The 25,370-nt window shown below is 33.0% G+C and overlaps 3 protein-coding genes across 5 annotated transcripts in view; 2 read left to right on the forward strand and 1 right to left on the reverse strand.

The window, feature by feature from the left end:
• LOC108768879 (uncharacterized) overlaps positions 1–10,274 on the forward strand; it is a 24,048-nt gene extending 13,774 nt beyond the window's left edge. The window contains exons 10-21 of the mRNA XM_018519538.1: positions 1,462–1,637; positions 2,908–3,063; positions 3,936–4,096; positions 4,435–4,781; positions 6,314–6,425; positions 6,515–6,641; positions 7,620–7,762; positions 7,848–8,051; positions 8,864–9,007; positions 9,229–9,389; positions 9,473–9,665; positions 10,138–10,274. Of these exons, the coding sequence (XP_018375040.1) occupies positions 1,462–1,637; positions 2,908–3,063; positions 3,936–4,096; positions 4,435–4,781; positions 6,314–6,425; positions 6,515–6,641; positions 7,620–7,762; positions 7,848–8,051; positions 8,864–9,007; positions 9,229–9,389; positions 9,473–9,665; positions 10,138–10,274 (2,061 nt within the window). The remainder of the gene's footprint in view (positions 1–1,461; positions 1,638–2,907; positions 3,064–3,935; positions 4,097–4,434; positions 4,782–6,313; positions 6,426–6,514; positions 6,642–7,619; positions 7,763–7,847; positions 8,052–8,863; positions 9,008–9,228; positions 9,390–9,472; positions 9,666–10,137) is intronic.
• Positions 10,275–10,357: 83 nt separating this feature from the next.
• LOC108768760 (Williams-Beuren syndrome chromosomal region 16 protein homolog) lies at positions 10,358–12,920 on the reverse strand. 2 transcript variants are annotated; one of them, XM_018519321.1, is made up of 9 exons: positions 12,636–12,920; positions 12,297–12,554; positions 12,064–12,130; positions 11,916–11,987; positions 11,670–11,842; positions 11,293–11,451; positions 10,962–11,089; positions 10,725–10,856; positions 10,358–10,622 (listed from the first exon to the last, which is right to left on the reverse strand). In XM_018519321.1, the coding sequence occupies exons 1-9, from the start codon at positions 12,745–12,747 to the stop codon at positions 10,545–10,547; spliced, it is 1,179 nt and encodes a 392-aa protein (XP_018374823.1). In that variant the 5' UTR covers positions 12,748–12,920; the 3' UTR covers positions 10,358–10,544. The 2 variants fall into 2 exon arrangements, with proteins under 2 accessions (XP_018374823.1, XP_018374822.1); XM_018519320.1 differs by having other exon boundaries at positions 11,916–12,198.
• Positions 12,921–14,686: 1,766 nt separating this feature from the next.
• LOC108768724 (protein bunched, class 2/F/G isoform) lies at positions 14,687–17,817 on the forward strand. 2 transcript variants are annotated; one of them, XM_018519261.1, is made up of 4 exons: positions 14,687–17,082; positions 17,263–17,314; positions 17,392–17,595; positions 17,787–17,817. In XM_018519261.1, exons 1-3 carry the CDS (start codon positions 15,341–15,343, stop codon positions 17,593–17,595), a joined length of 1,998 nt encoding a protein of 665 aa, XP_018374763.1. In that variant the 5' UTR covers positions 14,687–15,340; the 3' UTR covers positions 17,787–17,817. The 2 variants fall into 2 exon arrangements, with proteins under 2 accessions (XP_018374763.1, XP_018374764.1); XM_018519262.1 differs by lacking the exon at positions 17,787–17,817 and having other exon boundaries at positions 17,392–17,635.
• The last annotated feature ends 7,553 nt before the right edge of the window (positions 17,818–25,370 follow it).

Genomic DNA, 25,370 nt, shown 5'->3' on the forward strand with positions numbered 1-25,370 from the left:
CAGAATTCTAGTTATCACAACTAGAATTCTAATAGACATAACCAGAAAATTCTGATTCGTCCATTTTCCACCAGAATTACTGTTTAATCCAACCAGACCATTTTTCTCAGTGTATCATTTGATCTACTTTCTTATAATTATTTCATTAAGATCCCAGCAAACACAAATATACAACTATTATATTATTATTATGTAACGGAATATAATAGATAACGTGTATATAATATATTGCATCCACGTTGTAATTTCTCACTCATAGATCATTGTAGTTATAAAATATAAATATAACGTGTAATTAAAATATTATATAACTTCTATAACAATAATATATAAATTTGCTGCGTGTGTATTGTAATATAATATTACATTATATATAATTATTATGTTATTGTATATTAACCTGATTTGCCTTTTGCACATACTATAATCACAGAACAGGTCTCGGAATTTTAATTCTAAGCAAAAACAAACGAAATAGTTTACTTTTGCTTAAAATTATTTCAAAGACCTGTTTTGGGATTAGTAGATGCAAAATATATTCCCTGAAAATTGTGTTTTTGTTGGATAAAAATAAAAAATTTAAAAACAAAAAAAATTAATTATTTGTTAATTAATTAAGTTATTTTTAAATTAGCTTTAATTGTGCGAAAGTCGCATACCAAGCGTTTGACAAAAATATATAAGTTTAAAAAGGCTGTAATATATAATATGGTTTTAATATTACATATTTTTAGCATTGAATAATGTATATTTTACAATTGCTAGATGGATTCATCAATCTAGGACTAAAGGTTTGATCATAACTTTTATCTCAACGCTGTTTGCAAAAGTTTTATGATATTATCGCTGATAACTTTATAAATATTATAAAAATTAAATGCAGTGGAAACTATTTTTAGGATTCGTAGTATTTCAGCATGATTCAGTGTTTCATTTTTCTGAATAAATCTATAAAAATATTACATATTTTTGCATTATTTTTTGTTATTTTTAATTACTTTTCTTTAATTTTTATTAATTATCTTTAGAATTCATAGTACTTTAGTATTAAAAGTATTATTTATACTAAAATATATTTAACAATATTTTAGTCATTTTTATTTCTTATTTCTACGATTTCGTATTGATTTCAACGATTTTAGCGATTTATTTCCGGGATATCGATCATAATGTAACTTTTTCTCTTGAGCGGAAATGTAAAAAGTAAAAATTTTTTATGTATATATATATATGTATGTATATGTACATAATGTAATTTTTATGTATATATATATATATATATATATATGTACACGTACACATAATGCAAAAAACTTTTTTTTACTTTTCCGTCCTAAGAAAAAAGTTACATGATTGACCATCAGGGTATAGAAATAGGGAATAGTTTTCAAAGTATTTTATATTTTGTATATAAATCTAGATAGACTTTTATCTGACAAATACTTTTTCTTCTTTTTGCAGTGTACTCTTCATTTTATGTTATCTAACAGTATTGAAATGTACGAAAGAGGGGACGAAAACAAAGTGTGTAGATTGACTGGCAGTTTCAGAAGTGTGAGAAGTGTTATCAGCAATTATTCCATTAACACAAATTTGGATATGCACGATGATGTAGAAACCTTGACACCTGAACAAATGTAAGTAATATAATTTAAACAATTTAATTCAACTGTCTGAACAAAAAAAGTAACACATAAAAATATAATTAAACAAAAGAAATCCTACACTATATATAAAAAACATATTTCTTTTTCAATAGTTATAAAAAACGATTGTAGTGTGGTATTCATTATAAATGACAATCAATTATACAAGTATTTTCCAGGATTTGTTTTAAGTTAGATTTTTTTTAACTAAAAATTCTTAAAGATTAGTTATTTTAATTAACTTTTATTTCTTCCATTATAATTACCCTATAATAAGCTATGTGTACACTTTTTTTCTATCTTTGATATACACACTCGGGTCTCCCCATCCATATTAGTTACCGTAACTTTCGTAGAAATAAACATATTTCAATTAATTTTTTTCAATCAATGGAGAATCGATTAAGGAACAAGTCGATGATGTGTAAAAGTTGATAGAATTAAGGAGCTTCGAGATATAGATTTAAAAAAAAGAAAAGTTCAGAAATACGAAAAAATCTCGATTTAGCAAATTGCACTGGAATTTCTAGAACTCCAGTGTGTATAGATAGAGTTAATGATTTATAAGATTAATTGTTTATAAAAATTATATAAACCAAAAATTAATTTTGTTAAAAATTAAATTGAGTTAAATAAACTTAAATTAAATTAAAAATTAATTTTAAAAAGCATTATTTAATTAAATTAAAATAATAATTATAAAGTTATTATAATTTTTATAACCAAATCTACAGTTTACTTTAGAGTTTAGATGATTAGAACTCAAAGGAATTGCGACATGAACATATTGTAAAAGAAGATATATATAACTTAAACTCAAAGGAATTGCGACATGAACATATTGTAAAAGAAGATATATATAACTTTTAAGAGTTTTTGCGACCATTCTGGGAATCGTTTTATTTCAACATTTTTTAATGTATTTTTCTTCATAAAAATCAAAAATTATTATAATAATGACGCTACACTCAAGGAAAAATTGGTACATTGAAATAAAGTTAATAAAATCTTTATTCACATTATTATGAAATCGTATCAGGTATGCTTCATAATCAAATGTTATCAAAACTGTATAACATATTATAATATCAAATATGTTAATAATGCTATTAAATATTATCAAAACTATATAACATATTATAATATCAGATTGTTTTGGAATAATGAAAACTAAACTTTGTAATTTTTATACATCATGTATTTTTTTAATACATAATATACATATTGGACTTACTTCTGAAAACTTTGATTGCAAATGTAGCGATGTTATTACAAATAACAAAGACGAAGTTACCAAACATGTGTTTGATGCAAACGCTATGTATTCGGAATTTCCACCGAACCACCCAAAGACCGCCCGATTGGTTGACAAACCACTAAGCAGTTGTCCTGTGGAGAATGGCGTTATAAAAACTGCGTAAGTAGTAGATTTTATATTTTTATATATACAATATCTGTATTTGTAGCGTAAACACACGTATGCGTTTTCATTCTTAATAATATTACTGTATACTTCCTACCTAAATTTTTCAAACCTGCTGATTGGCTATAGACTACTGGATAGAGAGATCCAAGGACCTCTCTGTTCTGCACACATTTGTTGTACGACAAAAACGCACAAATGAAATCCCACCCTAACGCAAATGAAATATCATTTTATCCTTATTATTCGCAGAGTGTTAAACAAATATAAAATAATACATCAGACACATTACGTGTGCAATGGAACGCAGCCTGTGACTTTGATTGCATTCGTGTAAATTACACTTCCCTCAGAATACGTGATATTAAAAACGACTTTTAATTGAAAAACTCTATTGTTTATTCCATTCTTGACATCACTCCTCGTCTTTATAATTCTCTTGAAGCCATCGGCATTTGGCTTAAACTTATAATGCTTCCAGCCCGTGTTGAGAATATTTTACATGGTGTGCTCAGTTGGCTAAATCACGCCTCTTTTCACGGCAAATCGTGGCTTATTATAAAACGAAAATGACCCTATTTTGCTATATTTTTAGATAAATAACTTTTAACGAGTAAGTGAATTCAAATAAACAAATGTTTATTTGGGTTTTATTAATATGTTTACAAAATTTGATGTAATTGCGTGGTAATGCTATTTCTTCATCAAATTTACAAACAAATACTGTAAAAACGCCGTTTTTTATATACCTACTCTGTGATAAACAATGACATATTGACGCAATATTTGTCTCCGTGTCTTAGACTCCGACTAGAGAATCTAGCCACTTCCTGTTAACAACATCTTAATGAATTATATTATCATAGCTGGGGTCCAGTTTCTGCCGGGCCGCTAATCGCTGGTATAGCTGCTGGTCTACAACCTGAAGATATAGCACTCTCGGAAATTTTTAACGAAGATAACGAAGAGAGAAGGACAAATTTATCAAAATTGTCATTGGATAATAAATGGATTGCAACAATAACTGGTAATAAAGCCTTTATATTTTTATATTCATATTTTGTACTGTTTCATGATGTATAAATTTTGAAGAAACCTAATTAGCACAGAATAAATGTTTAAAAAACATTTTTTAAACATTTATTTAATATTTTTACATTAAATAAAATTTTTTTTTTTTTATATTTTTAAAATATTTTAAAATATTATCTGCTGATTAGGAAATTGCACCAGAAAATTAGCATTTATAAACTAATCAATCACAAACATGATTTTTCAACTATTTTCTCAGATTTTATCAACTATGGATCATTTAATACAACATCTATTACAGAAGGAGATTACAAAAAATTTATGTACTTGCAGGTGATTTAGCTGAAGTTATTTTAATGCAAGGACCTACAAATAACCAGGATGAAAATTTTATAGTAGGTGCAGACGGCAATTGGAATTCGTCAGCTATGCCCCGTTGGTATTTTCTGACAAATAATAATAAATTACAATTTACCGCGGCAGAGGTCAGAGGAGATATTGATGGATTCACTCTTGCAAGGGAAATTGAAGATTTATATTCAAAAGTACCTAAATTGAGACTGTCGCAGATTTTAGATCTATATTATAGCTCTCGTGGATTATTTAATCCTACGATTAGAGCATGTAATCGAAAAACATTGTTCCAAACAACTATATCAAACCAGATAATGTTTGATCAGGTAATATTGCATAATATTATATTACACTATTGAATAAAAAAAAACTTTTTTTTAGTATAAGAACACAATCAATTTCGTATAGCTTTTTGAACTGTGAACAATTCTATTCATTAAATTATTCTATTACGTTACAATTAGTTAGAACGTGTATTTTGAAGCGGTTAAAGTTGCAAAAAGCTATTTTTAGTATATTTTTGCATATTATAATTATAATGTAAAAAGATATTTATAATTAATATTGCATCGAAATTGCAACTTAGAGTGCTGTCCCATGACAGTCGGAATTTCGGAAAAGTAATAGAGTGGGAATCAACCAATCAGAATTATTGAGATGCATTACTGTTCGTCTGCACATATATGTTAAATACAAGATTATCGAAATTGAATTTCTATACGTATAAAAAGAAATTCATTATTAATAAATAATTGTTCAACAAGTATTCATTAATATATGTATAAGTATTTTTCCAGCATATAAATCGAGGGGGTAACCACTAGCTGAAATATTGTCCCACAGATTACATGATTTCATCTGATTACAAATAATTTTTTTCACTACTATGAAGTAATTTGGTAAAATATACGATTTTATTTAATATTATACAATGATTTCTCGTGGTTGCATATGTAATTATCGGATTATACATAGAGATTTTATATAAATTTTATAATGATTTCGAGGATTCTGTCCCACGATTGCATTAAGTGGTTACCCCCTCGATATAAATATAACTATTTATATCATTGGGGATAAAATTGCGTGCTTTTGTCGGTCCAAAATTTTTGTGACTACTAAAATAGTTTAGTATTCTCTCTTTAATAAGTTTTTTAAATTTTATCTGCAGCTTTTTGTGACTCAATTGTATTATTAGTAATTTATTTTATTTAAAAAATTAGCATTTATTTTTCATTTTTATTGATATGTATAATATAATTTATATTTTATATACTTTATACATATGTATTTTGATTTATTTTATTACTAAATATTAGATAATAATACATCGCAATATTAATTTTAATCATATCTCTTTGTCTTCATTGTGCGACAGGTATTATATGCCTTTTAATGTAAAGTCACAACTTTAACATAATAGATCCTATATTAATTATAAATACTTTTGTATTATAAAATCAACACTACAAATTATTTTTAAGGACTGAAAGTAACAAGTACTTAATTTTTGTCACAACAAAATTTCTCTAATGCGTCACATGATTATGATATATCAAAATATACCAAAATAATTTTATGCAACTTTAACTGGAAATTTTTCAAATCTGTAACATAATAGAGCATAGATTTGGGATCGTAACGCCCATAAAACTACGAGAAATAATTATCTTCATTTTTATGCACATTATTTGTTAAATAATATTGTTCAACAATTAATTACTTTTGATAAGAAATAAATAATTTTATCACACATACATACACAAACGCACGTACGCACGTACGATGACAAACGCACGAGTGATTTTTAAAAATTATAAATCAAATCTTTTAAATTAAAGCAGTTTATTTCACTTAGACATTCAGTGCTTCATTAGTTTTGGAAGAATATTTGCATAAAGCTACAATAAATGACGATAAAATGAAAAATTTTGCAACACAAGCAACAGAGCAGCTGACTCTTTACGTTGGTGAGTGTATAGATATTCAGCATTTTACGAAATAAATACTTATTTTGAGATAAAATAGAGAGTAAACTTGTAAAGCGTATAAATTTTAGATTCAATGGATAACGATTTATCGTGCAATAAGACAGGAAATGTTGATGATGTTATTCAAATTGCTGTTGATCTGACAATTATTATTGATACAACATGGTCTTTTGACGCGATACAATCAATTATTGCGTAAGTACAAATTATACGTAAATATGTTATACCCATGTAAATAACGTATTTGTCACGTCGTTATCATCTACGCCGTTACCTTTTATAAGAACAATTCGATAATTTTTCATAACAAAGTTAGGTGAGCTATACAGGTTCTAAATCACTACATGTTAGTATATATATATATATATATATATATATTGTGTGTGCATATGAAAGAAATATATGACTCCTAAGGATATTCTCCTAAGGATGTCCCAAGGACATTTGAGGATGTTGAGGACTCATTTGCTATGTCCTTACAGGACATCTTTAGGACGTCCCGAGAAGAAAATGGGATATCCAGAAAAACATCCTCATTATCCGTCCTGAGAATGTCCATGTGCTGTTTGGGATATAAGCACTGACACATAGTGAATTGGAACTGTGTAACTTACCTCTACTTAACAAGTTACTTTCTTCAATAAAAAAACGCGTAATAATAATAAATTACTTTTTTGAAAGTGATTATTTCAAAGTAGTATTATCATTATCATTATGAAAAATTGTAACTTCATAAATCATTATTATAAAAACATAATATAATCGTGTTACGAGTAATGCATTACTTTACATCTCTAAAGCTATATCTTATATAAACATAATTTTAATGAATAAAAATATTTTTTATTTTAACGTAAAAATAAAATTATCAAAGACAAATAATAATACAGAATGTTAATAATAATGAATTCATACATTTAATATGTTTATAACATTAAAATTTCAAGCGAAACTAGTTTCGACATCACGATATCTTTTACAGTTGCAAAAAATTATAAATTGCTAATTTCGCTCGAAATTTTAATATTCTAAACATTAAATATATGCTTCATTATTAACACCCTCTATTATTAACTCGTCTTTAATCGTTTTTGATAATTTTGTTTTTGCATTGTTATTTCAATAACAAGCCGATCATAAAACTTAGCTGATTTTTTATTTTTTTCTTAATAGAAACATATTGGATAAAATAGACATAAATCAGTACAATAGTCAATTCACAATTGTTAATGGTCATGATGGCAGTATCATGTTGAATACTACTAACAGTATTTTAGACTTTGGTTTATTTAATATAACCAATTATACAAATAATGGTATGTTTACACATTTTATTATAGTAATATATCTCAAATGATTGTATTTTGTTGCAAGTGATTCAATTATAAATAACTTTTTCAGTTACTAAAGAAAATAACTTCGATCTTCCTAAATCATTTGACAAATTATATGCTTTGCAAAAAAAGAAATTGAACGATACACGTTATGGTCTTGGAAACGCAAAATCTGATGTGGTTTTAATTATTCCATATACATCGTCTATCTCGAATTCTGATAAAGAATACTGCATACAACAGATCAAGAAGATGGGAGAGCAAGTGCCGGGTAAATTACTTCCTATAAAAACTACCAGCTGTAATTATTATCTATACAATATTTTGGATGTCCCAGAATAACGGAGAATATCATCTTTCATGAACAAGTAGAACGAATTAAATTGGAGATCAATTATACATATCTTGAAATGAAATAAGAATTATGAGAGAAAGAGAGAGAGAGCAAATTCTAAAATTTAGTAATTTCATCACCTAGTATTTGATCATTCAGATCAACACTTAAGTATTTGATCATTTTTGTGTAATTTTTACCTCGTTTCAAGATACACAATCGATTCCCTGAACTGAAAAGTTATCCACTATTTTGCAATTTTCCCAACAGTTAACGAAATATTAATTTGTAAAGATCGTCAAATGAGCACGTATTCGCCTAACCTACCATCAAATGCACGACCATCCAAGGAACACACTCTATTATAGTTGAGAGAAAGTCGAAAGTGACGTACTTTGACTTTCTCTGGTATCAAAATAATGACTTTTGGTTACAAAATTTGACTGTTTATTAACTTTAAGCATCAAAATAAAGTTATTTTGACATCATTTCAATTTTTTGTTAACTTTTATGTGTTTCTTAATCAGTTGTGGATGCTAGACGCGGGAAGTTGTTTACTAGAAATTTAGAATTGTCATAAAACTGGAAATCAGAGAAATCAGGGAAAAGTCAGGAAATTTGAAAATCGTCAGAAAAGTCATAAAAAAGTCAGAAAATTTTGCGAAATTTTCTTAAAAAATAAATTTCCTACAATGTAAAAATGGTTTACATGAAGTAAATGAGGCTTCATTATCGATATTATATTGCAGATACCACATTATTTATATTAACTTATGGATCGATAGATAGATGGACAGATCTTATGTCACCAAATGATTTGTTTGCCATAACTGCTGCAGACGATATAGGAGGTTCAGCGACAGTTACTAAATTGATTTCGAGGATAAAACGAGGTATGTGTAGGTCAGATCGTTTCCTTTGAAATCTATGGGTGCTTTCCAGCAAGGACACAATCAAACACAGTGTAACACAGTGAATCGTTTCATCCTTGTTTAACGTAAGCAAATAACAAGGACGTATGATTCACTGTGTTACACTGTGTCTGACTGTGTCCCTTGCTGGAAAGCACCCAATATCTATATAATATTACAAATATTTCATCTTGTTGTTACAGTTCCACAGCGGTTGATCAATACACAATGTGGAGACAATTATTCCAGTGTTGGAAAGTCGAATTCATTTACCGATTACATTGAACCGAATATGACAGTCTCTTACAGAATGCATCCTAACTATTTCTTTTCCACCAACAGCGATCATGTTTCTAAGATAACGGTAAAACTTTTCATACACAAAGAATATTGAACATATTTTCTTTTTTAATAAATATCTTTTTTAATAAATAAATATCTCTTTAGATTCAAAGTGATGATAATCTAAAAGTATGTAAATCGCTACATCAAAATATTAATGGGACAAATGAATGTGTATCAGTAAATAATAACGCATATACTTTTGATTTTTCCTGCGGTGATGCTAGTTTGATACATCTTTGCAATTCGTTGTATCTCTTAATCATTGCCAATTCTTCAACTACAAATTTTAAATATGGTAAACACAAAAAATTATAAATTTTAATTTAAAATTTAATGTATATAGTAACTGTTAATATGTCACAATGAATGCATCCAGTACAACTATCGCTCACTGAGACACTGAACGCTTATTGAGCAGGATACCTATTACGGAACATTTCGGAACGAATTTTGATCGGAATTATTCCGTTTCCCTAAAAAACACAATACAAATCTAGAGAATAATTGAATAATTCCGATCGAAATTCAACTTGTTCTATGATAGATACCCTGGTGTAGCAATAAATACGCTTAATCTTTTTTATATATAGTATATATATTCTTAAATACATGCACACACGCGTGCGCGCTCTCACACACACACACGCGCGCGCGCGCACACACGCACACACACGCGCACACACACAACATATATATGTATATATACATTATCTTATAAAAATGTTAATATCTTTTCTTATAAATCATCTAATATTGTATTTCTTTAGGTCCAGATGAGAGCAGATTTCCTCATATGATCAAATACACAATTTCTTATGAGAATTTGGTATGTGAAAGTAATGCAAATATAAATATGTTGAACATCTTCATTTTAGTCATAAGTATGATATATACATTTTTGTAATAAACAATATAAAAGATATAGATTGCAAAAAAAAGAAATATTACCTTTTTTTTAACAAAATCATATCAGTGTAATTCAACATTCCTCAAATTTGAATTAGAATTGTAAATATTACTTAATACTGCCCTTTTATTATTCGATAAACATAAGTGAGGTATTTTGTAATCACTTTATTCATATGTATTAATGACGCTGAAAGTTTCAAAAGAGAAAATATTGTGAAACTTAATTAAACAAATAAACTAACATTTAAATAATGATGTTGCTTCTTTAAATAAAAGGTTTACAAAGAGTCACTGTATGGTCCACTCCACAGGCAATCTTTCTCACTTGAGCTCCTATTGCAACCTGTTACAAAACAAATTGTTGCAGACAAAAACCTATCATTATACAGACGCACGCATGCACCTTTTATTCACATTTTATTTGTAAAATATATTTTACGTTTACCTTTAAGGGAAAAAATTGATCCTTCACATGTCCTAATCCCAAAGACCCAAATTTATTACAACCCCACATGTATAAATCCCCTGTGTTGGTTAGCGCCGCCAGTTGATTGATTCCACAGTATATATTTAATACCTAGTAATGTATACAAAATTTAATGATGCATAGTTCATGAATATGTTCACAAAAGGCTTTTGGATCAAAAAGATTTTTTTAATAAATTTAAATTATTTTAATTACCTTGACATTACGATTATACACATTATTGCCAAACAATGTAGCAGGAATCATGGTTGGTTTTAATACTCTTTGCACTTGAGGTCCAAGACCGAGTATACCGTATCCCCATACAAAGACATTACCATCATCTGTAACATAATATATTAGTTAATACGTAAAATATGTATAATATATATAAAATGTATTAGCTAAAATCAGAGATATATAAGCATAACAGAAATTAACACAAAAGATACTTAAAACAAAAACTATTATCAAATAAAAACCATAAATAGTGTAATTATTAAAATAAAACTGTTAAATTAAAATTATTATAAGTTTTGGTGCTTACTGTTTAAAACCATACAAAAACATCCACCTGCTGCTATGTCTGTTATATATCCTAATTCTTGTGTACATAATTCTGTAGCAATGTTTACTTGATAATTATCTTCTCTGATTGGTAATTGATTATATTCCGAATTACCCCAGCCATACACTTTCCCTTTATCTGTGGTACAAATATTTTAGTTATGTTAATACCTATTATACGGAAACATAATAGGTATAGCAAGTCTTAAGAAATTGACCAATCATAGCTAAGTATTCTTCCAACATTCGATTGTAACTAATTAATTCCTTAAGGTTTAAAGCTTACTACATCCATCGTATTTCAGAATTTATACAAATACTTGGTCTGAGTATATGTTGCATTTCGTAGTTACATACCACTAAGAGCTAATACACAATCAGCAGCACAGGCAACTTTGACTATACGCTGTCCTGCCAAGTCACCCTTGACCAAACTTGGTCGATGTTCGTTTTGATAGTGTGCAAGACCTGTTTGTCCATCAGCACCCCAGCCAAATGTATACACTTCACCTATCTCTGTCAAAAGTACGCTATTATATAATGTTAATAAGAACATACTGGAAAGAGAATATAATTGCATAATATTCAATTGACATTTTGTACCTGTGATCTTGGCCAGCTATCACCGCAATAATTTTATTTCCTTTAATGTCAGGTATATGATGCACAGCTGTACTTTTCTCATAATTTTCATTTAATATAATTGGCCTACCACATTGACCATATGCATTATTACCTAATGTGAACAAACCTTCTGTTGTTAATATTAATAAATGCGCTCTTCCAGCAGCCATGCCAATAATTTTGGTCGAGGCATTCTGTAATGGCAAAGTTATTGGCTTTGGAATAAATATCATATTGAGAAACTTCTCATCGAGATTGTAACCTGTTGTAGAAAAACTAAGCTATAGTACAACTTTCAAAATTAAAATTTGTTTTTAATGCTTTATAATATTGGCAAAACTAAAATAGATCTTTAGTTACCAAGTTGTGAATCTGTATTTATGCCAGACCCATAAACAATATTTGTATCCGAAGAATGTACAGCATAAGCTGTAAAACCATAACCACAAGCGATATCTGTCACCCTATGTTTCTCAGCAAAGGACAGTCTTTTTGGTTTTGAAAGGTAAGAGATTTTGTTCTTTCTTAATGCTCGTGGTTCTCCAAGAGCACCATGCTCCGCGAGACCCCACACATATACTCTACAATCGTTCTCTCGACTTATCGGATACTGAAAAACTGTAATCCATGTGAATTTATGTAAGTAATCTGTCAATTCGATGTTAATATAAGTAATATCTGGTAGAAACATTTTCTAACTTGGTAAAGTTTTAAGCTCAGGCTTCGAAGGTATGGACATCTTGCTGTCTAGGTGCAAATTTTTAGCACGCCTTGCGACTTGCATGAACCAATTACTTCCTGCACTTAACATTTTCGTAATTTCTTCAAAATATAAAGATATATAGATTATTTTCTAGTCCTTTTCAAGATCCCTGTTTGGATTTTACGAGTCACATGGAGTCACAGCATGGTAAGGATAGATCTGTTCGCATTGCTTAAAATCTCAAAAAATTTTTTAACTTAAAATGAGATAGATACATATTTGGGCGTTGAAAAAAGAGAAAGCAAAGATACTGAGTGCAAAAAGTACAAACGACGCGACAGATCTAAAGACTGCGACACACGATGCTTGTTTTCCTACTGAATTGCTAGCTGGATTAGAATCTTGCCACCGTATTGGCTGCAATGCTAGCATTGGCTGTGTTCAGCAAACTCAACAGTTGAGTAAACGCTCGCTATTATTGGTGTATTCTTTTAGATCATTCAATCAGTATTTTAGATCTGGAAGAATACATCAATAGCAGCGAGCGCCAGGGTTGAACATGTATTAAACATAACGTATTATACATGGTTTTTATACCGTATAATACCGTATGTTATACGTATTAAGGTAAATTTTCACGAGCTGCTCTAACCGGCTATTTTAGCGACAAAAAGGATCACGTGATCAAAATGGACATTTGATATTCGTCAATTTTGACCACGTGATTCTTTTTATTGCTGAAACAACCGGTTTGAGCAGCCCGTGAAAATTTACCTTTACACATACATTTTATACGTTTTATATGTAGACGATATGCATCCGATTTGCGTACGACGAACTAGGGGCTCCGCACAATAAAAGGAACAGGGAATAGAGAACAGAGAATAAGAATTTCAGCCTAGTATGCCTCCGGCACATTAGCGTGATGTTCGTCGCGCGCGACACGCGATATCCAATGAGTGTACAGCTTTACCGATGTTCTCATTCTAAAGGTATACTCTCATTGGATAACGCGTGTCGCGCGCGACGAACATCGCGCTGGTGTGCCGGGGCCATTATGCTGGAAACAGAATTCCGATGATTCGAAGCAAAATCCATCGGAATCCCGTTTTCTGATTGGTTGAAGAGCATCGTACGACGCAAATCGGATGCAGGGTGAATCCAGCAATAGTCTCTGTTCTCTGTTCCCTGTTCCTTTTATTATGTGTAGCCCCTTATATATAGAATTTTGCCACCGTGTTGGCTGCAATACTGTCAGTGCCAGTATCGCAGTCAATACGATGGCAAAATTCTAATCGAGCTAGCAATTCAGCAGGGAAACAATCATCAGGGGCCCTATTCTTGATCATATACGAATAATTTTCGCATACGAAAATGACTGTTTCTCGACTGTGATTGATCGATTGTATACGGAATTGCTATTTTTATATGCGATATTTGGTCTATATTTTTGGGAGGGCTCCGATTGCACACATCGTATATTGCACACATATATCGCTGATTGGCCAATTTAAAAATAAAATAATCTCATTGGTAAAACAGTGAAAAATTACTAGGCACCAGTTGATATGAGTGGTGTGTACAATTAGAACTGTAGGCAAACGGGATCCTCCCATATTTTTGGATCTATTGGAATATGCCAATTAGATGCAAGAGCTCACTAAGCGGTCATGCTTCTGGATGCACCCACTGTCCAACTGCACCACCTTGTTATCCCTTCCACCATGTTAGTAACTTTCTATTGAATTACCTCCATTTCGGAGATACGTGTAAGCATATACATGATATGTGTATTTAATTAATCATTTTGATACATAATGTATCAATCTAGTACATCAATTACTACGTTTACACGGCACGCTTTACGCCGAAGTTATAACATCGATGTTATAAAACTGGCCAATCACAGTCATTCCATTCTTCAGAGGAATAGCTATGATTGGCCAATTTCATAACATCGATGTTATAACTTGGGCGAAAGCGTGCCGTGTAATAACAGAGGTCAATCTTTAAATACATTGTTGAAATTAGGATAATTTAATAGAAAGTTACTAGTTAATACGCGTACCGAGTACTCAGTGTAAAAGGGGTCAGTGTAGAAAAAGTATATGGACAGTATGGACAATAGGCCTTACGAGACGGTAATTTTAAACGAATGAGATTAAGTGAGGCGTGATTGTAACGTGGAGGAGCAAGGACAGGGCTTGCGACGAAGAAAGAAAGAGAGTGTAGGTGTGTGTGTGTATGTGTGTGCTGTGTGTACGCGCGCGCGTGCGTGTGTGATGTGTAACGTGACGACGGAGCCGTCGTCGTCAGCGGACGAGCGAGCAAGCAGAAGTTAGCATCTAGCACAGTCTTCCTTGTCTTACTAAACGGACGGACGTCGCTTGAGTAAACGTACTTGTTCCTCGTGGGATTAATGCAATGATCAACTGTCAACATTCATTGGTGCACAAAATATGCCATTGAGTGCTTGTCTCGTATTTTCCGCAGGAGCGAGAGCGATCGGTCGCGGTGAAGTCGAATCGGCGAGATAAGGAGGTAGAAACAGAGAAAGAGAGAGAGAGAGAGATAGAGAGATAGGGTGAGAGAAGGAGAGAGAGAAATATCTGGAAAAGTTGATATCACGACAATGTTGATTCTAACATGCGAGAGGACGGATGCAACAATCGTGTCTCTCGTACGTTAAGTTGTCATAATAATGGCAGACAATGTGCACAGAAAATCGCACAGGCTGTCAGATGGTAGCAGGAAAGTGTCGAATCCCGTGCATCGCACGACCACGGAGACGATACGTCTCGGCGAGATAGACAGGCATCATCAGCCGGTTGTAGTACCGAGCAGCGGTGTGCAGACCCCGAGTGGCAATCGGAAGAAAACGTCGTCGTTCCAGATAACTAGCGTCACCGTAGGCTGCCGCATGAGCAATGACGCCGGCGAGGACTCCAACGACGACCTGGACGAGTCGCATACCGAGGACAATTCCGTTGAACACTCGCGCATCACCGATCTCGACATCGAGACACCAAGTTACTCCGAAGACACCTTCTCCAAAGAGGATGTGTTCTTCAACACGAGCAACGCCGCTCTCAGCACAGCCCCGGTGATCCCTACCAGCTCGCAGTACGGCCTGGCCATCGTGCCGTCCGAGGGCGGCAATATTAGTAATTCAGTTAACGATAGCAATATTAATACCCTGGACATTACGTCTGTCACTGACAAGCAGGACGCGGATCTGCGCGAGGTTCACTCGCATGGTAGAAACGAGAGGTTCAAAGTGGTGAAGATCGAGAGCACGGAACCCTTCAAAAGAGGACGGTGGACCTGTATGGATTACCTCGACCATACATCTGTTAATCAGCCGATGGCCATCGGCACACCAAAAGTATCTGATCCAAATGAGGTGTGCATATCGTATGGCGTGACCGACAGTGGGATTGTTATACCAGAGACTGTGAAACAATCTGTAGTGACAGTGACTGATGATAAAGGGATTAATATTGACGCTAATGGACCAGATACAGTGCACTCATCGATCGCTGTGTCAAATAATCCTACGCAATCGGCATCGAGTGCGAGCTATGCGGTGAATAATTCAATATCTCCCAATGTACAGCATAATCCTACACAGACCCAGGCTAAAGCGCAGCAGCAAATTCCGCAATATTTTCAATCTCAGACTCAGCCAATAACTACACAGCAACAGCAGCAGCAGCAGCAGCAACAACAGCAACATCAACAGAGCAGCCAAGGCTCTACGTTGCCTTCCAATTTGCAGGCTACTCATCCCAACAACTTGGGGCAACCTCCTCAGAGTATGCCTCAAGGATCTATCCCCATTATCACTAGCAATAGCACAGTAACTCCCCAGCCAAGTATACCTCACTCCAAGGAAGAAGCTTATGTAACGGTGAGCACGCAGAATCAATCCTTACCAGTCCAGAATGTCTGTCAGTCGACGGTACAACAAACATCAGCTCCGACCTCTCAGGCTCCAAATATTCTCGTCACGCAGCATCAACAGTCTGAAGCGGCTCCCTGCCAGCAGCCTTTGCCAACGCAGCAGCCGCAAATGACACAAATCTCCGAGCCATTGACTGCCATACAAGGGATCCAAAGTATGCAAAGTATTCACAAGACGGCTGGGGCGCCACAGCAGTCACAAGCGATTGCAGCCTCGACGCAGCAGTTGCAGCCGCAAACGACTAATGGTAATGCCCCGGTGCAGATCACACAAATGACGGCAGGTTGTCAGAATCCTGTCGGCGGCCTGCAACAGCAGGGAAACATGACGTTTCATCAGTCCGACCCGGAACAAGAATCCATCTCCGGTATCGTTGCTAACACCACTACCATTCAGTCGGCCGATGCAACTCTCCTCGAATCATTAGCCGAGGTTACGCAGGGCAGCGACGAGAACCGTACTCTCGAAGATAACGAAAGGTACTAAAGATAGGGATATAATAAGAAATTAATCTATTTAAATAAACGAATAAATCATATTTGATTATAATATATAACAAATCTGTATCACTTTCTACTGCTGTTTTCATCATCTAACTTTTTTTTATTGCATGTTTAATAATTGAATAAATTTATATGAACATTACATGTACATTACAGTATGCAGGGGACAAGTGCAGTGGCGATTGATAACAAGATCGAGCAGGCTATGGTAAGAAATTGCTGTAATAGAAACATTTATTGCTCATTACTTTAATGGATGATAAACTGTATTATAATCTTTTCTAGGATTTAGTTAAAAGTCATTTAATGTTCGCGGTACGGGAAGAAGTCGAGGTATTAAAAGAGAAAATAGCTGAACTTATGGATCGTATCAATCAATTGGAAGCAGAAAATTCGATCTTAAAAGTACATGCAACTCCAGAAACATTGGCGCAATTGAGTCAGTCGGCAGCAAAATTACCCCAAAATAATTCAGGAAATGGTCAATAGGTAACCATTGTACATAAGTTTCTATCGATACTTTGTCAAGTAAATAATGGATATTATAATTATTGTATATAACTTTACGATTTTTAGAAATTTATAAATAATGAGATTTATTATATATAAAAATATATATTAGCATTAGACACATTTTTTTAAGTAAACTAAAGATAATGGATTATTTTTTACTATTTCAGTTTACCGTTTAGGAAATATATTTACAATCGTAAATTGAAGCTTTCCCTCTTTTTCAAAAAATGACAAATCATTTTGAAGACATGTCTGTTGTTATTCTAGATAGAGAGTAACACATAAAAATGTACGAGTGCATGCGGAGACTAAGCAGCGTTAATGTGATAGAATTGACATTATTTTACATTAGAAAAGTGATTTTTAATATTAACAAATAATTAAAGAGAAATAACAATACAACAGGATAGGCAGTTTGACATTCCTAAATTATTTTTCCATTGTTTTTTAGTATTTAGGTAATTTAAATGATAGATTTGATCAAATATATTTGGCAACATAAACGAAGATTAATGTTTAACAACGTTCAGTGCCAAACATCGCTCAAATTATCGACATTTTAATTTTTAATCATTTTTCAGCCTCTTTCTGAAATAGATATTAATGATAAATTTTGTCAATACTCATCATTTTTTAGTATCAAATCTCATTTTATAATCTGATGTAAAATGGTTTTTAAAATTAGATATGTACGTACATGTATATGTATATAGGTACACTATGTCCAGTAATGACCGGATCACTTCTCGTGAGCAGGTACAGCGAACTAAATTTAGTCGAAAAGTTCTAGAGATATTAATTTCAAAAGATCGCCACGTATGTGCGTAACCGCCCGGCCGCAGCCTATCGCCAAAAGCATTTGCAAGTATAATGTTTTCTTTCACCGCTTGTGCGTTGCCAATGCCGCTTATAGCAAATAACTTCCTGCGCGCTTAGCAATCTACGATAATGGGCTATCTCGTCGCGCGTTTATATTTGGCGGTAGGCTGTGCTATTCGACGATCTTTAGAAATTAATATCTCATTACCTATTGCGCAAATGTTTAAATAGTACAAAGCTTTTCGATTAATCCACTTTATCTGCTTATGAGAATTGATACGCTCATTATCGGATACCCTGTGTACACATAATACATACACGCGCGCGCGCGCACACACATATATAAGGTTTGTTCGCGTCGCATGCTCTAAAATGCTCTATCATAGCATTTATTCACTCAAACGCGCTCGTTAAAGTGAGTAGAAGCAAGAGCACAATTGGAACATGCTGGAACATGCGACGCGAACAAACCTACGTTCCATTTGAAACTTTAAATTATCTCCCAAACTATACGTTATTCCAAAAATGTTTTAATGTAACTTCACACAGCATGTAATATTACATTAATATTGCATTAATATTACATAATTAATATTGCATAATTATTGCTGCAATATTAAATGTCCGCGAAAATCCATCGGAGAAATATTTCTGCAATATTGTGGTAATATTATAGTAATATTAATTTCCAAAAGGAAGTTATTACGATGTTCGATGCGCGTTATCAACGCTGTACCGTTCTATTCAGGTCTAATGAACGATAAAGAATGACACAATAGCGCTGATAGCGCGCTTCCCGATTACAGCCCAAGAAAGTATTCCTAACTTAATTTATATACAGAATAACCAAAAACTGTATTGTCAAAAAAGTTCATTAGCATGTTACGATATATAGGTGTGTATACATCTATACTGAAACATATAGTATAAATTTTTGTATTGACAGTATATCGGAAATAGCAGTCTTACATTCATTATTGAAGCCTTTTAGGGAACTCTTTTTCAAAAATTATTTTATGTGAAATTATCTGAAAATCGTAGGTGAAAAATCTTATAATGCTGTACTCTTTATTCTATCCTATCTGTTCTTACTTAAGAAAAACTGCACCTCGTTGCCTCTATCGGCCGTACTGCTCGCGACCATACAAGACGTTGTAATATTTGATATTACGATAAATTGCGATGTACTACTTTGTAATATTTGTACAATATTGCATTAATATTACAGTATGATATACCACATTGTAATATCTCAGTAAAATTACTGCAATTTTACATTAGAATATTTTGTAATGTAATATGTCATTAACGTTTTCGTAATATTGCATTAAAAGTTGTAATATTACTGTAATGTCACTGCAGTATTACTACAATATTACATACTGGGCTATGTTCAGATTCCCATCCGAATGCCACTCAGGTATCACTCCACTCATGTTTTCTGAACGTTAAACTAGGATGGCATAATACCTTGGAAACACCCTTGGGTATCTATCATGGAACATGTCAGAATGAATTCCGACCAGAAGACCCAAGGATTTCGATTCTTTCCCTCAGTTACTTTTTTAAAACTTCCAAAAATTCAGATTATTTCGTCTTTATATCATATTTAGTTGTAAATAGACGTAAGGTTTAGTCGTGTCGTTAATCGCGTACGGACTATGAGCATTAATGTAGAAAAGTAATCATTTTTCAGTTTGTGAAAATTTCCGAGGGAAAGAATCGAAGTCCTTGGGTGTACCCTGGGTAGGAATCCAAACAAGTTCCTGTGTGGGTTACTTTCTTTCAAAGGGGACACTTTTAAAGATCACAGATCCTCTTTAGGTGGATGTGCCTCCAAGATTTTAAAGTGATCTTTATTTTTTTAATGGAATTGTATCATTTTTTTATGTAATATATTTTTTTATGTAATATGATTCCTCTAATTACTTTGCATAAAAAAATATTAAGGTATAAATACCAAAAAGTCAGTACTTTACAAGATAGTTTATACTTTATTCAGGCACGTATTGACATAAAATATTAAATATCTCGTAAATTATTAATTAATTTTTTTATACTCGTACCTTAATACTGAAACAACCTGACTTCCGCTGCGCGGACTAGCCGGTATAACAAGAAAAGAAAATAATATTCGGTTCGGGAGCGAAAGAAGTAGGCGATGAAAAGAGCACACACTGAATTATGCAAGTAATAAATCACACATTTATTTGAAATAGACATACGAAGATTAGACAATGCACGAAAAAATGTAAACGAGAAAATAACACAAATATAATTTGTAGAATATTCGATCATTTTACAAAGCTTGTACTCGCGGGGATTTAAACGGCACGCAATTGCCTGTTTTTTCTATGCTGGAATGTATAGTTCTCGAAAATCGTGATCGAGCTCAGGATTGCACAGCGCTGATTCGCGGAACATGTTTGACAAGTAAGCACGTTGTTTTGTATTCGGACGCAGACGCGTTGCCCTGGTAACGCAAGTACCAGTCGAGCCTTGGCAAATCGCAGAACGCAGATATTGTGAGTCGTGGAAATGGGCGCGATACACATAAATATCGGCGGCTGCCGAGAACGCTTCATCCCTGTCTTATTGTTGGAGCCGGTGAAACTGGTGGACGACCGGTAGCCGAGAACATCGGTGGCCGAGGCAGAGAACACTCCATCCCGATTGTCTGGGAATCACATGTAAATGATTCGCCGACTGTTAAGAACGCTCAGTGAAGATAGAGAATCCCCTGTGTCGGGTCGCTGCAAACGCTTAAAAGATGAGACCTTTCGCTGCTGAGAACACTCAACGGGGGCGAAGTATGTGTCATCTCCTTTCTCGTTATTCAGAATTCGTATAGGATCTCGGATCGTGGGCTGGAACTTGCTCGCTTAATAGCAGAGGATTGATGGCTTGCTCAGGATTATGTGCGAAACCGGTCTTTTTGCCGTGTGTCGCGTATTTTATTACGTGACGTCGGGGTATCTCGGTAAGATTTGGTTTTTCCCGCCGGTCAACATCCCCCATCCCCCACATTGCACGTCACGATATCGGTTTTCGTGGGGAAAGATGCTGATCGGCGATAGGTATACTCGGTTTTTTCGGCTGCGTCAACGACCTACTATTATGATACGATGGCATCCGGTAAATAAGCGGCCGGAAACGATATACTTTTAATGTGTATCATTATAGTATCTTTCTAAACAGAATAACGAGAATCGATTGGTGTAAAGAAATATATAGTTGCTGTTTAAAAAAATATGTAGTCAAAATGGATAATTTTTTAAATCAGCAACTATGTTTTCTTTACACCAATTAATTTATATAATTATTCTGTTCATAAAAATATTAAAATATGATTATCTCGAAAAATTAATAGTTTACAAAATATTTAATATTTCATGTTAATATGTGCCAGAATAAAATTATTTCATAAAGTTATTGATTTTTTGGTATCTCTATCTTAATACTTTTATATGAAGAATAATTAAAGGAATCATATTATGTAAAAAAGCTATATTTCCATTAAAAAAATGAAGGTCACCTTGAAATTTTAGAGATATGTTCATCTAAAGAGGGTCTGTAACCATCAAAAGATGTACCCTTCGAAACAAAGTTGAAAGTCCACTTGAAACATTTTTTGGAATAACAAATAGTTTAAAAGGTAATGGCGTCCAAATCTTTAAATGGAACACTATATACAGGGTGTCCCATTTTAGATAATGCATTAAAATTTCTCGTAAATTATGGTATATACGGAAAAACAAAAGTTGTATGATTCGGAGGAGGACATAAAAAGATACCATTGATTTGATTTGGGTGGCGTCATTAAGGTCAGATCAAAGTCACTTTGAATTTTTTAAGTAAAATCCCTATTTTTTATTACATATTTTCATAACTTATCTCAAGAGATATTTTTAAAATATTATAATAAAATAACTTTTCGAGTTATAAGGCTTGAAAGTTACAGTATTACCAGCGTTAGTACAGTACTAACGGCGTTTCTACTGTAAAAATAAAAATAAGAGGAACAATGTCCAATAGTCTCGATCTTGACAAATATTAGGTCATGATCTTAAACAACATTCAACAGGTTTTAATTGTCGATGGAATATCTTGGGTAATAGGGAGTTTTTGCAATAATGTAAATCAAAATATGGTGAACGCTAAAGTCACGTTATCCTTTTCTTAAGCAGTTGTTAAGAAGAAGATAACCCGATCTTAGCGTTCACCGTATTTGGATAAACGGTATTGCAAAAACTCTCTAATACTAACGCCGATAGTACTGTAATTTTTAAGCCCTATAACTCGAAAAGTTCTTAATGAAAAAAAATGTTATTATAATATTTTGAAAAGAGAGCTCTTAAGCTACAAGAATATGTAATAAAAAATGAGGGGTTCCATTAAAAAAATTCAAAGTGATCTTGATCTGACCTTAACAACGTCATGGTCAAATCAGTAATAGTAATACCTTCTTATGTACCCCTCCGAACCATACAATTTTTGTTTCAAAGAATTTTCTGTATCTACCATAATTTTCGTAATGCATTAAAAATGGAACATCTTGTATATATAGGGTGTCCGGTAATGACCGCATAATTTCTCATTGGTAGATAGAGCGGACTAAATTAAATCGAAAAGTCTTGTATCATTTTGCAATTATCGCAATAATCAACAAGGTATTAATTTCTAAAAATTTCCAAATAAGTGCGTAAGTGCCCGACTGTACTGCTAAATGCACGCTCATTTATCGTAGTTACTAGGTGCGCGGGAAATTGTTTACTACAAGCGGCAGTAGTTACAGTTACAGGCACTGGTACAGGACTTTTCAACCTAGTTTAGTCTGTTCTACATGCTCACAAAAAAATTATGCGACCATCACCGATTACCTTGTATATATATACATATACATACTACAAAAATCAAACCGAAACCCTGATTTTATACCGAAATTGACCAAAATCGAAACCGGAATTTCGGTCGGACACTTCTTGAGGGCCAAGAATAGGCGGTGATTGTCTTGCTAAGGGATTACAGTTCAAGAATTGAATTATGCGTATTCCGAGAACTCCTAAATCAGCAGCGAATTTTCTGTCGTGAAATGATTTATTTATTTATTTTTAGGCATAATTTTTTTCTTGCGTGTCATAGTGTGATTTATTTACTAAGGGATTGCAACATAAACATCGAGCGATTTCCTGTTGTTAATTTTAAGATGTGGAAGGATTTAATGGACGTCCATCTTTAAATCGAAATTCCTGCTAATCGAGATGTGCTCAAAATTTTTTTCTTGCGGGTTTTTAAAACTTATAAACAGCTCCTAATTTTGAGCAGCTACTCGTTTTTTTTATTTTCGTATGGTGAGTGTTCCAGTCGGACAGAGGTTCAAATAAGCGGATAAAATAACTTTAAGATATCTTTCAAAATTCTTCAAGAAATATCTTAAAAATATTTTTTAAAGAACTTATATATATAAAAGTATCTTAAAAGTGTTTTATGCGTCAATTTTAGACATTCTGTTCAGTGGATAACTAAAAAAAATGCGAAAATTGCAAAATGATAAAAAAATTTTTCAACTAAGTTTAATCCGCTCTATCTACACACAAGCGTTTTATCCAAACGTACCAAATGCTCTGTATATATGCGTTTATATATACATACATGAAATGTTTCTTAAATAGCGCTCATTAATCATGTAGCGTTATTCCTGATAAAAAAAAATGAATCGAAAAGTTCTGAAAGTTTTTCTACAACGTTCAATGAAGCAGACATTACCGAGTAATGCTAAGAATCATCCAGTGCTCTATAATATACTGGAGCAAGCCTTTCCTATACAAAATTATAAGAGAATATAGAAAACTGCGCGGCTCGACGGAGAAAATAAAGGCAAACAATATTGGTCTGACTCTTTTTCTACTTATGATAGTAAAACAACTGATGACAGTCAATCAGCGAATCCCTAAAAAAAAAACAGTATCAACTTTGCATTAGAGATTAGAGTGTCCTTGTTTAGGAATTGAAACACCCCCACTCCTCGATGACTCGCTCCATTATGTTATATAGAGTTCACTGGTTCGTACGGTGGCCTTAATTCAATTAACACCGTCCTTTAGATGGGTGCACGTCAATCAATGAGCTACGCAGTACGCATCCGGTAGTGTGCGTTCGTGCACACTACTAAATACATAGTTCACTGACGTGCGCCCCTCTAAGGCTATATTCAGATTCCTACTCAAGTGCTATCCAGGTACCACTCTATCCTTGTTATTTACCGAACATAAAACAAGGATGACATGACATCCAGAAAACACCTTGGTGAGAATCTGAACACGAGCTAATATAATTCCTGCATATTGGACACGGAACGCTTGCCGTGCGGCAAAATGTGACGCGGCAACCAATTTATTTGCAACAATATAAAAAAAGTTTATTGGCTACCGCGTCAAATTTTGCCGCGCAGCAAGCGTTTTCGGGTTCAGTATGCAGAAGCCAATAACTTTTCTACTTATAGTGGTAAAACAATATTAGCCAGTGAATCCCCAAGGGCCTGCGCATAACAGAATAAATATTAAGATTTCAACCTATCAGATACCGGTTACATCGGAATACGCGGTTTCTGGTAGGTTAAAATCTTAATATTTATTTCTATTCTTAATATTTCCTCTATTGTGCGCAGGGCCTAAGGGTATATCCACACAAACTTGTATAATCGTATAAATATATGCATAAAGAAAGTTATCCAATTACATTTTACGTGCGACTTTATAAGAAAAATATGATTGAGTAATTTTCTGTATGCAATATGTTTATGCGGCTATGCAAGTTTGTGTGGATATACCCTAATGGCTTCTACACACTGGGCGCGGCAAGCGTTAAGCGGGGAGCACAGACTCTTGCATAACGCGTAACACGTAAAGCATAAGAATATGTACCAATTGAAG

This window comes from Trachymyrmex cornetzi, unplaced genomic scaffold, assembly GCF_001594075.2.
Source record: "Trachymyrmex cornetzi isolate Tcor2-1 unplaced genomic scaffold, Tcor1.1 scaffold83, whole genome shotgun sequence".
Classification (NCBI taxonomy): domain Eukaryota; kingdom Metazoa; phylum Arthropoda; class Insecta; order Hymenoptera; family Formicidae; genus Trachymyrmex; species Trachymyrmex cornetzi.